General features: G+C 43.0%; 1 protein-coding gene across 1 annotated transcript in view; it reads right to left on the reverse strand.

Annotated features, from left to right (window-relative positions):
- Window positions 1–16,590, reverse strand: part of PHEX (phosphate regulating endopeptidase X-linked) — a 203,029-nt gene extending 186,439 nt beyond the window's left edge. Inside the window, exons 1-3 of the mRNA XM_082718281.1 lie at window positions 15,853–16,590; window positions 10,294–10,362; window positions 3,012–3,173 (exon numbers count right to left, since the gene is read on the reverse strand). Coding sequence (XP_082574407.1) covers window positions 3,012–3,173; window positions 10,294–10,362; window positions 15,853–15,970 — 349 coding nt within the window. The 5' untranslated portion in view covers window positions 15,971–16,590. The remainder of the gene's footprint in view (window positions 1–3,011; window positions 3,174–10,293; window positions 10,363–15,852) is intronic.
- Window positions 16,591–17,579: the final 989 nt, after the last annotated feature.

Raw genomic sequence — 17,579 nt, forward strand, 5'->3', positions numbered from 1 at the left:
GCAGTGAACTAGATTGGGCCCACAGGCCATGCTTTGCTGACCCCTACTTTACACACCAAACCACCCCCCTCCAAAGAAAACCAGTTGATGGAGACGACTTACCATTTAAAGCAGCAAGAAAATATATAAAGACCTAGAAATAACTTTCTGAAGGGCTATTCAGCTGTACGTACACATCAAAAATTAAACTGTGACAACTCTTTCAATACAACAACTCCACTTCTGGAATACACATGGATCTTTATGACAGTGTTATATAGAATAAGAAAATATATCTATTGACATTAACTGTGTTTATGAGAAAGACACCATTTTTAAAGTCCATGACTGGGTAGTATGCCTAATTTTAGCTAGGTTTTTAAATAGATGGGTGTGCACATGAAGGTTTGCATATATACCCACAAATGGAAAAAAAAAAAAAAAAGAAAAACTAGAAAGATGTATACCCAACTGCTCCATTAGCAGTTATTCCCATGGGTGGATTTATGAGCAACTTTCTTATTACTTTTTTTGCATTTAATTTTTGGTTCTTTGTACTTTCCCAACTTAGCTTAGAAGTAAAGTTTTCCATTTTTAAAAGAAGGAAGTGAACAAAAAAACCTCTGTGTGCCTCTCAACAATTAAGTCATAGTTCTATGAATGCGCAAGGAACTCATACACAGTGTCCTCCAAGAAAAAGCACATTGGTACTGATTTTCATTTTCACATTAAGACATCCCTAGGAAGAGCTTTAAATTATTCTAACTGCTTCGATGTCCTGATGATAGAAATCTTCTGACTCTAACTAACATGTAAGGAGCATCTATCTGCAAATCTTATCTTTTTCTTATCCTTCAGTGACACCTGTGTACACTTCTCTCTGTCTAGGAAGAAAAGCCAAAGAAGGTAAACAGGAAATAGGCAAGAATGGTAGGTGAAGGATAAATGTGTGTTAATATCATACAGGAAAATCATTATTAGCAAATTCATTTCTCCATGTCTTATCGTTCTATAGTATGGGAACCTGCCCTGTTGGGTTAGGGGGAAACCGACATTATAGCACATACTTATTCTAACTTATGAAACTTTTAAGTCCTCCTCGAGAGTTTAGGTCCATACAATTTATATTGTGGATAAGCTGTGAAGCTTAAGTACATTTTCCTTACAATTGACAATAGGTATCTAATTACTATGCCAATACTTACAGTTATTAAAACATATGTAAATTGAGACATTTAATTTTCATGTACTTAAAATCTTGGGGAAATGGAGATGGAGTAGAAAGAAAAATGATGATTCTTCCAGCTTCTCAGAAATTCCTTCTGGAGTTCTAAAGTCTCAAATATCCAAAACAAGGGGAAAAATTTCAATAATGGAAAAGAGAAAACATACCTTTTCACTTCACATTTGATCTGGAAGTTTCTCGAAAAGATCTTTTCTAAAAGCTCTAGATCCTATTATTTTACATAATGGATGAAAAACAAAAGCTTTAGGGGGCCCAGTTAAGCAAATGCAATGCTCTAAACATCAGGCTACAGCACAGGACTACCTCAGGCTACCAGAGAGAGCGGGAAGCTTCTGGCACTAGAATGGCGCTCCCTCCCTGCTCAAGGATGTCTTCACCCCTGTGCCCAGACCTGTGACTGTGCCACCCTATATGGCAAAGGCACTTTGCAGGTGGGATTCAGTTAAGGATCGTGAGGTAGAGTGATCAGGTCACTGATGGGGCCTTACCTTTCTAAATAGAAGAGACTTTTCATCAGAGAGAGAGAAAGAGATGTGAGGAAGGAAGTCAGAGGTCAGCTTGGAGAGAGAGCTGAAGATGCGACAGTGCTGGCTGTAAAGATGCAGCAGGGGCCACAAGCCAAGGAGTGAAGGTGGCTTGCACAAGCCAGAAAAGGCACAGCATTCAGTCACCCCTCGAGCCTCCGGAAGCCCTGCCAACTCATTCAGACTTCCAACCTCGAGAATTTTAGGTTGATAAACTTGTGTTGTGGACAACCAAAAAGTAAAAAAATAAAAATAAATGAAATAATAAATAAATAAAATTCGAGGTGTTATGTGGTGTAATTTAGTTATCAAAAAGAAAAAAATACACATTTTTTTAAGATTTTCTTAGTTTATTTGAAAGTGAGAGAGCATAAGCAGGGGGAGTAGCAGAAGGAGCAACAGAAGGAGAGAGAGAAGCAGACTCCCCACTGAGTGGGGACCCCCCCCCAATGCAGGGCTCCATCCCAGGACCCGGGGATTAGGACCTGAGCTGAAGGCAGACGTGTCACCAACTGAGCCACTCGGGCACCCTAAAATATACACATTATTGTTTTCCTGAAACAGTTACCTTATCTGGCCTTAAAATTTCCCTACTTCCATCCTGAAGTGCCTTCCTCCAATAGCTCAGCATAAAAAAATAAATGTAATGCAAACAGAAGTGCCTCTAGTGAAAGACTTTTCCAAGTTTTGAAGTGTGTGTGTACGCACGCACACATGTATATGTGTCCGTAGGCATATGTGAGTATGTGTGTGTGAGCCTGTCGTTACCACAGAGGCCATGGGAGAAAAGAAAGTTCCCCCAGAGCCAAGTCAGAAGTTAACAGGAACAATATGACAAACACAAGGTCATCCTGAGTTCTCAAAAGACAATGAGGTGTTAAGTACATTTTGTAGCCATGAAAATCCAGGACATAAATAAACATGTAACCGTTTGCTCTGAACACAACCAATAAGTGTATTATATAAAACAATTTTCATTAACTATTCCTTTGTTTCCAATCTCAAGGAAATGCTAGTTATCCTTCAGCAGAATTTAACATTAGTGAATGCAAACAAAATGAAGCCTCTGCTAGGCTTGTATTTGAGATCTGGGAGACTGAAATTCCACAATTTTCCTTTTAACCTTCCATTTTAAAAAATCTTATAAATGAAATTTAATATAGTTAAAAAGCAAGCAGGCATGCTTCAAATCCAAAACTGTGTTTTTCCAGTCAAGTACTGCTCTCTGTAAAGTGCGTCACCAAACCCCCATAGAAACTTACCCTTCAACTTGAGGTCAACGTTATGTCTCAGCCAAGGGTAAACCCCATAGCTTGGCATATCTTCAGGAATCGGATTACTGTTTATCCAGCCGTCACAAGCAAACCGGAAGAAATTATCACAAGGGTCCACAGAGAAATTTACTTTGCTCAAGATGGCAGCAGCTATTTAAAAAGAAAATCATAGGATTAATGAGAAGCAGTGAACGCTGTGTACTGTTCCCTTCCAAATTAAACAACCGTTTCCTATCAACCAGTTCCCCAGCCTTGGCTTTTACTTTGCCTCTCAAATGACTCCTTGAATCAACTTCACTCTATTAAATTACTGTATTCAGATTGAGTGGGTAAAAGCTTGGTGGTATTGGCGTTAATGGTTTTTGCAGGACCGCCCCGGACATCTGCACAGCATGGGATAGGAATGCAGATGGAGTTTACGGTAAATTGTTTGCAAGGACGTGTGCAGTATTTCCTTCCATCCCTCTCAACCTTCTCCGGGGTCACTCGCAACTCATCCCATCCAGCGACAGGATCTATTTTCCCTGCCTTGAATCTGGGTTGGCCTTGTGACTTGCTGTGACCAACAGTATACAGCTGAGGGACTGCTGGAGTTTCAAAAGTAGGCCTTAGAAGGGCCTTGTTATGGCCCTTTGAAGAAGCCTCCCGGAGGAGGTGAGGCAACATGGAAAATAACCCATCAGCACCAAGTGCCAGACCTGTGACTGAAGCCATCATGGACGTTCCGGGCCAGAGGACCCTCGAGCTGAACGCAGCTGTATGAATGAGGCTAGGCAAGAGCTGCAGAGGAACCCCCCATTAACCCACAAAATCAGAAGAAATACTCAATCACTCGTGTTTCAAGCCTCAAAGGTAGTTTGTTCCACAGCATAAGCTGAAGGTGAAAGCGAGGCCCATAAGTCATACTGAAACATTTAAAAGAGGTATGTACAATATACCTCCATAAAGACCTGGAAAGCCACCTATGAATTCCTGAGCCCCTGGACGTTCAGTGCAGCTCTCAGAGGAATGAGCCCCTGGAAGAAACCCCCACAGGCCCTGCAGGGAGGCTCAGGGCCATTTAGCAGGGAATTCAGCCCCGTAAAACGATAGAGCTGCTGACCTGGCCCCTGGACCTGGCCAGAGGAGGGGAGTATGTGTGTAAGTTAACAGAAAGACACAACAGACTGATTTACCATCTCTTCCTCTTTCATAAGCCCACACACAATTACATATGTAATACAGTCAACAGGGAGGAAGTTTTTGCATACTTAAATACATATCCATGAGCATTAAAAAAATCTTTCACTAAAAAATGAGAAGGTAGGGGCGCTTAGGTGGCTCAGTGGCTTAAGCCTCTGCCTTCGGCTCAGGTCACGATCTCAGGGTCCTGGGATCGAGCCCCACGTCGGGATCTCTGCTCAGTGGGGAGCCTGCTTCCCCCTCTGTCTCTCTGCCTGCCTCTCTGTCTATTTGTGATCTCTGTCTGTCAAATAAATAAATAAAATCTTTTTTTAAAAAATGAAAAGGTTCTTATGGCATCTGGGTGGCTCAATTGGTTGAGTATATGACTTCAGCTCAGGTCATAATCTCAGGACCCTGAGTTCGAGCCCCACATGAGGCTCTACGCTCAGCAGAGAGTCTGCTTGTCCCTCTGCCTCTCTCCCCGCCTTGTGCTCACTCATGATCTATCTCCCGCATGCACATGCTCCTTCTCTCAAATCATAACATCTTTAAAAAAAAAAAATGAGAAGGTTCCAAAATTCCTAATATTCAACTCCAACTCCCTGCCAACTGTCATACAACTGCTGGCTACCTCTCTAACGCAAAGATATGCACCAATTTTTTAAAAAGTAGGGGGCAGCCAGTATTTTAATGACATTGGAAAGATGACATTCTGGGTAATTTTCATACTTTAATTAATGCCAGGATATATTTATTTGAAGTAATGAAAACCCAATGAGTTGTCAGCTAAATATGAAGGAATTGCCAAACAAAAGTATCATCAGCATATATGTATATATGCTGGTTATCAGTTTGGTTACATGTGACCTCCAGGTTTAAAACTAAGGCTATTTTTCCAGCCTAGATTTGCTATGAAAATTTTCAAGAGCTTTTTGTCCTTGATAAAGTGAATGATATAGACATATCCTCAGTTTCTACAGGACTTCAAAATCCCCAGAACTTTCCCCCTCCCCCAAAAAATCAAAGCAAAAAAAAAAAAAAAAAACAAAAAACAAAAAACTGGTTTAGAGGGGCACCTGGATGGCTGTCAGTTAAGTATCCAACTCTTGATTTTGGCCAGGTCATGATCTCAGCATTGTGAGACGGAGCCCCGAGTCAGGCTCTGCACTGAGTATTGAGATTCTCTCTCTCCCTCTCCCTAACCCCTCTGCTTGTGCTCTCTCAAAAAAAAAAAAAAAAAAAAAGTAAAATAAAAAACTGGTTTTAGAAGTTTGATAAATTTAAAACTGGCTTAATATTTTCATCTTTGAGAATTAGTTCAATGGTCTCCAATTATATTTTTACTTACTGCTACTATTTTATTATTAATTACTACGCAAATAAGCTAGGACATACCAAATCTTTATTTCAGTTTGTATTTATAATAATTCTGGCTGTGCCACCACAGAATGAATCTACTATGTGACACCCCAGGTGCAGAGATTATTCAAGTTTCCCTGCCATACAATATTTGCAGTCACACAGGGGTGCTTGGGTGGCTCAGAGGGTTAAGCCTCTGCCTTCAGCCTGGGTCATGATCTCAGAGTCCTGAAATCGAGCCCCACATCGGGCTCTCTGCTCAGCAGGGAGCCTGCTTCCCTTCCTCTCTCTCTCTGCCTGCCTCTCTGCCTGCTTGTGATCTCTCTGTCAAATAAATAAAATAAAATATTTTTTAAAAATATTTACAGTCACACAGAAGAACCTTCACACACATTTTTATTCACACAAGCACATTGTATTTTGGCAGCCTTCCCAAACCTCCCCCTGCCCCCAGCCTAAAACATATCCAGTGTTCTTGTAGGTACCTACAAAATATGCAAGATCAGCTCTGACCTCAGCCTTGACACAGAGCGGGGAAATACATCACTCACACAGAATTTGGAAGTCAGCCCGCTAAGTGGGAAAACTCTAGTTTCAACCTCCCAATTCATCATTCATAATTCACAGCTGGGCACAGGGCTGCACTTTCTGGAGGAGAACGGTGACTTCAAATTTCAAGGGACCACAGTTGTCAAGACACCACAACTCCTTTTCCCCTGCTCAGTTCCATGGAGAAAACTCAAAGAGACTTGTTTTAATAAAGAAATATGAGGATCAAAGAAACCTGTGAAAGGCCCAACTATGTGTTCTCTCAAGTTACTGCATATAAGGTCAGGGATTACTGGGTCTCTTACTAGTGCTTATGCCGAGGTAGAGGCACCACACCCCATGTACCAGCCTGAGCCTTTAAGTTTAGTCAGGGCTCAAGGGAGAGGGTGGTGCTAACAGTAAAATCATTAATACTGAGCATTTCCTGTGTACCAGGAACCATGCTAAGCCCTTTTCAGAAAGTTCAGCATCATCTGGAGCCAGACAGCCTGGGTTTAAATGCCAACACCACCGTGCAAAGCTATGTAACCTTGCGCAGGTTATTTAACCTCTCAGTTTCCTCATCTATAAAAAGACATAATAACCATAACCCACGGGATCTTCATGAGAATTAAATGAATCAATACACATGAAATGTCCAGAACAGTCTCAGGCACACGACAAATATGGTTGCCAGATAAAATAGAGAATGCCTAATGAAATTTGAATTTCTTATCAATTATAGCTTTTACAGTTTAAGAATGTACCAAATATTGTAGGGGACATATACAAGAAAATAGCAGCCTTGTTGTCTATCTGCAATCCAAATGTAACTGAGCATCCACGTATGCACGTAGCTAAAGCTGGCAACCTTACATACAAATTTTTGCTATTATAATTCCATAAACACTCATTCGAAACTCTTGAGTTACTTTTCAGAGCTTATAGGCTTTCAGGTTTTAGAAAACTAATATAGTGAATAGAACACAGCTAATATACTACCTCTAGCAATGTCTGGAGTGGCACTCCTGAAACAAGCACCTTAATAATTACATAGGAAATATACGGATATTTTCCTAGGTGGTATAAACAAAGTCTACAACAGTCTCACAGAAGTTAAGAGTTAGTTTTGCCACCACAAGAACTAAAATCAGGTCCAGTCTTGCCAACTGATGGTTACAATGTTCTCTGGGTCTGGGGTTAAGAATCACACACTGTAGACCTGGATTACTACTACAACCAGTACTATTTTCTCCCAATCTCACACCTAATATGCTAAGTTAAAACAGCATTCCCATTTTATAGATGGTAAACAAGAGGCTCTGGATGGTTATTTAATCAACCCAGGATCATATGGCTTTTAAGTGGCCAGATCATGCTTCAAACCCAAGTCAGCTTGTCTGCCCTTAACTGTATTTGGCACGCCCTTTCCTTGTAATTTTTTCCACCTTTATTTTGAAAGAGGGATTCGGAGAAGAGGAAATGCACAAGAGGAGGGAAAAAAGGCTATGGAGAGGAGACTTTCAGAAACGGGTGGCACCTGCTCAGAAATGGTCCAGAGGTCATCAAACGCTTCCAACTTCTGAGCTTTCATCCTGCATGACTAGACACGCACGCACACGTGCCCCCACCACGCATGCACCCCCACCACGCACGCGCCCCCACCACGCACGCGCGCCCCCACTCCCTCCACCTCCCCCACCTCCCGCGCATGCCTTTGTGCTGCTTCTCATTTGAAACCTTCCCAGGGGCCCATTTATGCAGCGTGTACCTAACAGCTGTTCTGCAGGTCCCTAATCACAGTGAGGTTCATGTTACACTGAAGAGGATATATCCTTGGTGAGCCTTTTGTCACAGAGACAGAAAAATCAGTTTTTTTTTTTTTTTCAGTATTAGAAAGCTGTTCACCAACGTGAAAATTAAAAACAGAACAGCAAGGCAAAACAGACTAGCTGCCAGGAGACGACATAGCAAACGGCATTCTGTAAGGTTTACTCTTGCGTTATTACAATTTGTAATAAAGAGAAAACTCATACGGTATGTGGCTCTCCATACCAAAAGTTGCCTTCTCAAATTGAAAATTTTTCAGTTCAGAAAATCTCATTTTCATACATCTGCAAGGACCCAACCACAGCAAAATCACAAGGTGACATGAAGTCTAAAATGTGACCTCTGACAGTTCCGCCTGGTGGTCCACTCTCCTTCAAGTCATCCCTTTCCATTGAAATCCCCTAGGTCAGCGGCTCAAGCTGCAAACAGGAAAGGGTATGGGAATTCCCAAATTATTCTCACCCTTTCCGGGATGAGATGGAGAAGCTGAAACTGTTATCCAGTCACCGGACTCTGGTAGGTCTATCCTTATGAAAAAGGCAAGACAGGACCAAGGCTGAAGAGTTACCAGGTATGGCCTTATCGCACAAAAGCACTGATGGAGAGCAAACAGACATGAACTTGAAGCCCAGTGCAGCACCAAACTCAGGATGTGATCCTGAGCAAATTATTTAGCTTCCAGAAGCCTCCATATCCTCCTCTGTAGTTGGGTTTGGTGAAGGCACTGACATCATGGGGTTCTTATGAAGATTTTATGAGATAGCAGCATATGTAAGTCACTTAACACAATGACTGGTTAAAAATATATATATAGTTCACTTTAAAAAGGGACAAAAAATAACATACTGTCTAATCCATTACCTCTGTATAAGGCCTCTGAATTTAAAAGCTCTTTTACCCAAGTCTTTTCTAACTCAGCTAATGTCACTGCCAAAAATCTAAGCATCACCTTGATTCTCTGCTTTTTCTCACAGCCCACTTCAAATCCTTTGGCAGCCCTCTGGCTCCTAAACCCTCTACACTCTGCCTTTCCATCTCTGGAATTCAAGAAAGCATCGAGTCTCATCCAGCTTACCGAAATAACCTCCCTCCTGACGACCTTCTTCCATCTTGCTCCCTGTGGTCTGTTCCCCACCCAAGAAGACTCTCCGAGTCCAGGTGTGCACGGAGAGATCGTTTAAATGCTTATAAGATCATGTCTCTGTCTTTACTGAAATCTTTTGGAGGCTTTTCAGCACACTTAGGAAAAACCCACACTCGCTGACACCCCAGTTCCCCACTAAGCCTCTCATCACCTGCACTCTGTCCCCTATGCACTTAAGTTCTTCTGCTCTGGGACCTTTGCCTCGGCTCTTCTGTACCTGGAAAGCCCTTTCCTTGATCTTCACACATATCCCTTCTCATCATTCAGGGTCATTTCAACATCATTTCCTCAGACTTCCCAATCTAGCCATCCTGTCCTTGCTATCACATTACTGTACTTGAATATTTTAATTTTCTGCACAACATTACCACCAGCCGATCTTTTTCTTCCACATTGATCACCTTGTGCTTATTGATGGTCTTTCTTCCCCTACCTGGTCATTCAAGTTCACTGCTAACTCAGTGCCTGACTTGGAATAAATATTTGGCAGATTATTTCATTAATCTCTTAAGACCAAGAGGAAAGTGAAAGGGCCATGTGCTTAACTAATCCTTATGACTCTCCCCTTGGAAAATGCACTAGTGTTCGTGCCCACGTGCCCACTTAAAGAAGAGGGGTGGGCCGCTGGAATCCGGGTCCTGCAAATCTAGGCCCTTGCCCTATTCCCTCTTCCCTATAGAGGGAATATAAGCTATGCCAAAACGGAGGTGAGTTTAAACACTCATATTCACTGTGGAGTACCCACTGATGCATGGCCCTTTAACCTCAAGACAAGCTTGACTTGTAATGACCCAAAGTGACTTCAGGTGATAGTGGAAGTGCTGATTGATGGAGGATCCCTGCTCAGAGGCAGACAGGTCAGACCCACTGACCAAATGATACAGAGAGACTGCTTAGGGTAAACAGGGACCTATATCCAGCTGAGACCATAGGAAGGCTGATGGTCTCTCTGTTCGGGTCTTAAGAAAAGCCATTTGGCCTTCCAAGCCCCTTCTAGATTTTCTTATAATGACTTGGAATACCACACATTTGTTTTTTTGCAAGGAAGGGAAAAACAGGAAACCAATACTCCACAATTTCACACTGAGCGTTTCCCATCGAAGGTAAACTGAAAGGTTCATCAAAATTGCATTTTGTACTTGGTAAACCTCAAACAAACAGAACACTAAAAATACCACCTGTTTCCTCTTCCTTTCCCCAAGGTACCATAATGATAACTTGACACAGGAAGGAAAACGGACTTACCAGCTTCGATGCATTCTGGCTTCAGGCAGTACTCCTGTTTAGCTTGGAGACTTAAGAAACCTTGACTCACTGGAAAAACAGACCAAAATAAAGAAATGACTGTCTTGTAGCAGACCTCCGTCAGGTAACCCACAGTCAGGCACATATGCTAGACATCTGATATCAGTTCGTCTTTCTCAGCATTGACCCGGAGTTCAAAAATCCAGGGGGCTCGGTATCACTGAACCAGATTCTGGTCACAAGCTAAGTAACCTTGGTGAGACTCGGCTGCTCTGAAATTGGGTTCTCTAGAATATAAGAGGAGTGGATACAATCAGATCAGTGCTTCTCAGAGTGGGGTCCCCAAGCCTCCGGAGCAGCATCCCCTGGCAGCTCTTTAGAAAGACCTACTGAGCCCTACCGCTGACCTGAATCAGCAAGTCTGGGGGTGGGAACCAGCCATGTGCTTTTTGGCAAAGCCCTCCAGGTGACTCTGATACACACTCAAGTTTGAGAGCCACTGGGCTAGATGATCTCTCAAGTCTCTTCCATCTCAAGTTATCTATGATTTAAGTCTCATAATTTCACTCTTTCTGTTTACAACTACATTCCTGTTTTAGAGATGGGGGGAAAAAATGAAATTTACAACTATGTCGTTGGGAGCAAATCCAGACTGGAAGGAGAAAAATAGTATGCGTGGCATTTAATGTTTAGATAAGATTCAGAATCAGTTCTGATGGCGTGTGTGTTACGGGGGGGGGGGGGGGGGTTTACACCATATATTATTCAGTCATCTAGCAAGAGAGTCATGATATGCCGTGTACCCCACACACCCTCCTCCCACCAAACTCAGCCTAGCCACCAGACCTGCGGCTCGTGGACCAAGCTTCCACCTACTCCCACCAGAACAAAACAAAACAAAAACCCTGTGAGATAGAATTAGCTTTTCGCCAATGGCTTCATTTTCCCCATCTGGCTGACAGTATTATCTAAATGGATTTCTGCAGAAGTACAGAAGGGCGCCCTATTTGTAAACTCCAGGCAGCACCTGGGCATTAGCAGATGTGAGTTTAGATTTCAAAAATATTTTTGGTAGCCAAGGAAGTTCATGGAAATTCATGACTGCTGTACTCTGTGAGCAGAAATAAGGAATCCTCGGAGATGTGGCTGCGGAGAGATGAGTGGTGGGGGGTGAAGGGGAGCCGAGGCCTTTTGTGGCATCTCAGCTGAGGAGCAGGATAAGAAAGCATGGCGGTACCCGTGTTTCTGATAGAGACGGAAGGCCTGTGTATATCTCTTGCCAGTGTGGTGATTTGTATTTGTTATTAACCCACATTCTAAGAGGAGCCTGCTTTTTCTTTGTTCTTTTCTCTGCTGCCATCCTCAAACAGCCATTTTACTTGTGTTACATTATACATATAATAAAAAAATAAATTAAAAATATATTAAATTTTTTTTTAATTAAAAAAAAGAAAATTGCCTATGGAACATCTCAGGTCTATTTTTAAGAAAAGAAGTATCTTAGGGGTGCCTGGGTTTCTCAGTCGGTTGGGTGTCCAACTCTTGATTTTAGCTCGGGTTCTGATCTTGGGTCCTGGGATCAAGCCCTGCATCAGGCTCCACACTCAGTGGGGAGTGTGGTTTCCATCCCTGACCTCCCCTCCCGGGTTGCGCACACTCTCTCTCTTTCTCTCTCTAAAGGGAATAAATAAATCTTTTTTTTTTTAAAGATTTTATTTATTTATCAGAGAGAGAGGGGGAGAGAGCAAGCACAGGCAGACAGAATGGCAGGCAGAGGCAGAGGGAGAAGCAGGCTCCCTGCCGAGCAAGGAGCCCGATGTGGGACTCGATCCCAGGACGCTGGGATCATGACCTGAGCCGAAGGCAGCTGCTTAACCAACTGAGCCACTCAGGCATCCCTAAATAAATCTTTTTATAAAGATTTTATTTATTTGAGTGAGCGAGCACGAGAGAGTGGCAGAGGGTGAGGTAGAAGCAGGCTCCCCACTGAGCAGGGAGCCCGATGCGGGGCTTGATCCCAGGACCCTGAGACCATGACCTGAGCCAAAGGCAGAGGCTTAACCCACTGAGCCACTCAGGCACCCCAGAAACAATAATATTTTTAATATAGAAAAAGAAAATGTTACTTTTTACTGATTAGGTGCTTTAAAAAACACTTAAGGAACTTAAGGAACAGTTTGGTTTCTCATTTTAGATTTTTCTCTAACTAGCAGAAATGACGCAGAATGCAGTGGAGTCATCCTCAGACCAACAGTGTGAGAATGACCATAAAGTGGGGGGGTCAGCAAACTATGGTTCATGAGCCAAATGCAGTCTTCTGCCGGTTTCTATACAGCCCGTGAGCTAAAAATGATTTTTACATTTTTTAATGGTTGGAAAAAACCACAAGAAGAATAATATTTCATAAAACTGATCTGAAATTCAAATTTCAGTGTTCGGAAATCAAATTATATCAGAATACAGTCACGCCTATTTGTGTACATATTCGTCTGTGGTTGCCTTCTTGCTATAAGAGAGTCGAGTAGCAGCACAGACACTGGATGGCCCAGAAAGCTGAAAATATTTACACTCTGGCCCTGCACAGAAAAAGTTTGCCAACCATTACATTTGAGGAATAGACTGTGGGGAGGAAGAAGGGGGGGAGGAGGTAGAGAAGAAAGGACCCCTTAAAATAAACTGGTTATGCTTCTACCTGTCATTTTAAATTCTAGTTTTCTAGCTTCTCATAGACCCACCCCAAAACCAGTGGCAGTCACTCTTACTGTAGAAGGACTAAGGTTTAGGAAAGAGATTAGCCCAGAGCCGAAAATACAAAGAAGTAAGGAGGGATGCTAGAAATTGCAGGCATGTGCCTAAATTTGGACAGACAGAAAAATACCAACCAGGAAGCCTCTTGAAGAGAAGAGGACTTAACCAGAATATTGTCACGAAGAGCATTGCCTTGCAGGTCCCTGGAGATTTTCAGACAAGGACTTTTCACTAAGTGCACGGTGGAGGTGGGTGGCAAAGCCTGGGGGACTAGGCAGTGGAGAAGGCTGGGGGAAAAGGTCTGAAATAGTGCAGAGATGTTTGACAAAAACCTCCTGAAGACTGTGCATTTATCTGAAAGCAAATATCCCCAAATATAGACATCCAAGGGGATATTGTCAGCTAGCGCAAGGCTTCTCAGACTTAGTTTGCAAATGAATCACCTGGGGATCTTATGGAAATGTAGATTCTGAATCAGTAGTTCTTGGGGGGGGGGCTCGGGATTCCAAGTGGGGCGCATGCTGCCAGTCCAAGGGCAACACCGAGTAGTAGCGCAGGTGTAAAGAGGCTATATTTCTATTCTCTGACATCATTAGAGCTCCTCTTAGAAATCTGCAGTGAGAGCCAGGTAACTGGGCATACTGCAAATTATTTTTTTCTGCTCTAGGCAGGCCTCCTTACCCATAGCATTGCCTGGTTTCATGAATTTTACTGTGCTCTAAAAACTTTAGAGCTGTTTCTGAATAATCATCTCCTCTCAAGGAACAAAGATTTGCTCCCATTGAGAATATTCCAACTAGGGGTGCCTGGGGGACTCAGATGGTTAAGCATCTGCCTTCAGCTCAGGCCATGATCTCCAGGTCCTGGGATCAAGCTCAGCTTCTACCTCCCAGCGCAGTGTGGAGTCTGCTTCTCCTTCTGCCTCCGCCTCTCCCCCTGCTGGTGCTCTCTCTTGTCTCTGTTTCTCTTCCAAATGAATAAATAAAATCATAAAAAAAGAGAGAGAGAGAATATTTCAACTAATACATAACAGCCTCAGAATACAGTCGTTCTTAAACCGTGGAATTTCAAATGCTTCGAGCTGCAGAAACATTGAGAAGAGTGCGGATTTTTACATAAACGATCATCCTTTGGATTTTGAAGTTTGGGAGCGTTCGTGAAACACAAATAGTCTAACTTTGTACTCACTTCCCACATTGTATGCAGTTCCCATATGGGCATGACCATATCATTTTCCTCTCCTTTGAATTTCAGGAGAGGACACATGTCTAAACCCCAAGTGCCGAGAAATCTCGGAAAAGTTTTTGAGATCCACAAATTCAGCTGCAGGAGTAGGAGGTTTAGCTGTAGCAGAAAGTAATAAACCTATCTAATCTCCGAAGTCTGCAGCCACAGAGAACATGGAAAGATGGTTTGCTGGTTTTAGCAGAGTTTTCAGCAACACAACCCTAACTCTTTTCAAGTCGAATCACTGGTTTTCCTCTTGGCAGGATAAACATGGCCTCCTGCAACCTGGGCGAGCCAAAGAACATTTCCAGGCTCGCTGCATTTCAGACTGCACCTCAAATCCCCTAAGGATAGAGGCTTGTTCCCATATAGCTTTCAAGCTCATGAAATAGTATGGGCTGTATGAGGAAAATACAAAGGCTAATAATCAAGGGTCCAGAATGCCGGCAATTTTAGAAAATCCATCTCCGCTTTTCATGACATTTCATTCTTATTCCTAGGAATATGCTTTTCATCATCATACTCTCTGGGTACATCATTGTCACCAAGGGTCATTAAAATAATTGAATCACAATACCTTTCCAATGTTGGAAGGACAACCTCTGTTTTCCTTCATATTAATTTTTAAATCTAGAAAAACAGAGTTAAAATTTCATCCCACCAGAGTCACTGGATTAGAAAGGCATTGAGGAATATCCTTAAGGTGCACATTATTATTTTTTAAAGATTTTATTTATTTGACAGAGATCACAAGTAGGCAGAGAGGCAGGCAGAGAGGAGGAAGCAGGCTCCCTGCTGAGCAGAGAGTCCGATGCAGGGCTCAATCCCAGGACCCCAGGATCATGACCTGAGCTGAGGGTAGAGGCTTTAACCCACTGAGCCACTCAGGCGCCCCTAAGGGGCACATTTAAAGACTGCTTTGCATTTTTTTTTAATGTATTTAACAGAGAGAGATCACAAGTAGGCAGAGAAGCAGACAGAGAGAGAGGAAGAAGCAGGCTCCCTGCTAAGCAGAGAGCCCGATGCGGGGCTCGATCCCAGGACCCTGGGACCATGACCTGAGCCGAAGGTGGAGGCTTTAACCCACTGAGCCACCGAGGCATCCCTGTATTTTTTTTTTTTAAGTTAAAGTTCATGATTCATTCAGGCAAACATTAGCAAAACTCAAATGGAAAAAAAAAAATTCCAGCATGGTTTTGATCACAACATAGTCTTTCCTCGCAAAATAAATGAAGGTATCTGACTATGAATTCATAAACCCTCATTTTGCTAAATGTAAAATGCAATGTGTAAAGAAAAAAAAAAAAGTTTGTGCAGTGCAACTGAGTCCTCCAGCTGCTGGAAGCCACTTGAAACCCACTTGGCATTTCTGGACTATACATCTGGTGGCACGTATTTATTTCTTCGACTTCCTAAAGAAAGGGCTCCTTTTCCTTCTGCGTATTTAACAGAAGCTAAGGATACACCACCTACTCACACATTCAAACAGCCCTCCACCTGCCTCCTGACCAGGTCTGCCAGAATAAAGCACAAGGAAACGTAACTGCACTTGCCTCATTCCCTGGCCTCCAGCACCCCACTTACCTAGAAAGAGGATCATACCCAGCACCAGGGTGCCGCCAATGAACACAGCCAGAGCAATTCGAGTGCCTCTGTTGGCCGTCTTTCCAGTCTCCGTGCTGCTCCCCATTTCTGCCTCCATCAGGAGGGACGCAGAGGCCACGCAAAGAGAAAGTCACTTTTTGTGGTCTGGTGGCTGGTCTCAAGAGTCTGTTAGGCGTTGACATCCAAGGTCCTCTTGTTCTTCTACTAAGAGACAGCTGAAGAGGTCCCGTCAGGAAATCTTCCCTCGCCACCCTTTCTCAAATATTTCTCCACAAATGAAATAAAAGAAACCCCAAATATTGGTTGCCTTGGCTTTCCCCCTGACCAGACAAAACAAACAGTGGTTGCTTTATCTTGGTGCTTTCCCCACCCCCCCACCCCCCAGCAAAGTCGCTCGCAACCGACGATTTGGCAGGCTCTTCTTTCAGGCGTTCTGAGTGTACATGTTTTACTATGTGGCTGAACAGATGTTTTAGCTATTTAAATGTATAGTCACTTAGGGAGGAAAAAACAATGGTCTTTATCAAAACTGGATTCTCATCAAACTCCCCCAAACCGTGATAAGTTAGGTGGCGAGGATTCTCCGGCCCTGCTCTAAGGTCTCAGTGAATCACGTATGTCTTGTGCACTCATCATTCTGCTCGCCTCAACTGTCTCCATCCAAGCTATTGTTTCGGTGTGCAAGTCCCTTTTTAAAGCCCTCTAAGAGTTCCTGGGATATGCTGGAGCATTTTATTTTAGGAACTTGGTGTATGACGGCATGTGCCAAAAATCAGAGTCATAGTCCAGTGCAGTGCAAAGCAGCAATTAAGGCAACCTACAGAGGCTGATGGTTTGGACGGGAACTTTTTTTTTTTTTAAGGAGAAAGAAAAAGCCCTTCCTCTCTGTGGTGAGCATTCGAATTAAGCTTATTAACAACCACAGAAGAAATGGTACAAGATTTTTTTTTCCCTCCGGCATCTTTTGATGGAAAGTGCCCGTGTGTATTTTGCCCTCCGGGCCCACCAAAGCAGCCTTTGGTAAGTACAGTTTTGTGTTTCTGTGATACGCCCATTTCAGCAGATTCTCCAGGATAAAAATCAAAGGTGATTGATTTCACTGGAAAGACAGAGTGAATGACTGGGTGTTTGATTTGTTCAACTATGCGAACGATTTAAATTATGAAAATCTGCTTTCTTTGTGGGGAAAGGCAACTGAGAGTCCATTGCTATGGGTTTTATTAGCCAATGATACAGATAACAGTGTTGTGAACCAATGCTACTACTTAACTGTTTTTGTTTTGCTGATGCTCATAGGACAGCGGGAATGGGGGTGGAGAATTCGTCTGAAAACCAGTAGAGCACAGTTTTCATGCAGAACTTGTGCCCATGGCCTTGTGGGTCCCACCGGAGCTCTGCAGAGGCTGTTGAGCCCTGCATTACGTGGCCACGTTTTCACGGTCCTATCTAGCTGGTCTGGGTCAGGCCTTATACCCCTGGCATGGGGTTCCTTCAATGTTTTAGACTTATTCCAAAACACATCCTACCTCACTTTCTGCTCGTTTCATGTTGCCCCAAAGGCAGAAGAGCACAAGCCTTTGTCCAGATTATGACACCATAGTATGCTATAGATGTTATGTGCTTATTACCTATTGATGTTATTTTGTTGTTGTTATTCCACAACACATCTTAGCAGGCCTTTGGCTCTTAGGACAGGATTCTCCCAA

This window comes from Mustela nivalis, assembly GCF_964662115.1.
Source record: "Mustela nivalis genome assembly, chromosome: X".
Lineage (NCBI taxonomy): Eukaryota > Metazoa > Chordata > Mammalia > Carnivora > Mustelidae > Mustela > Mustela nivalis.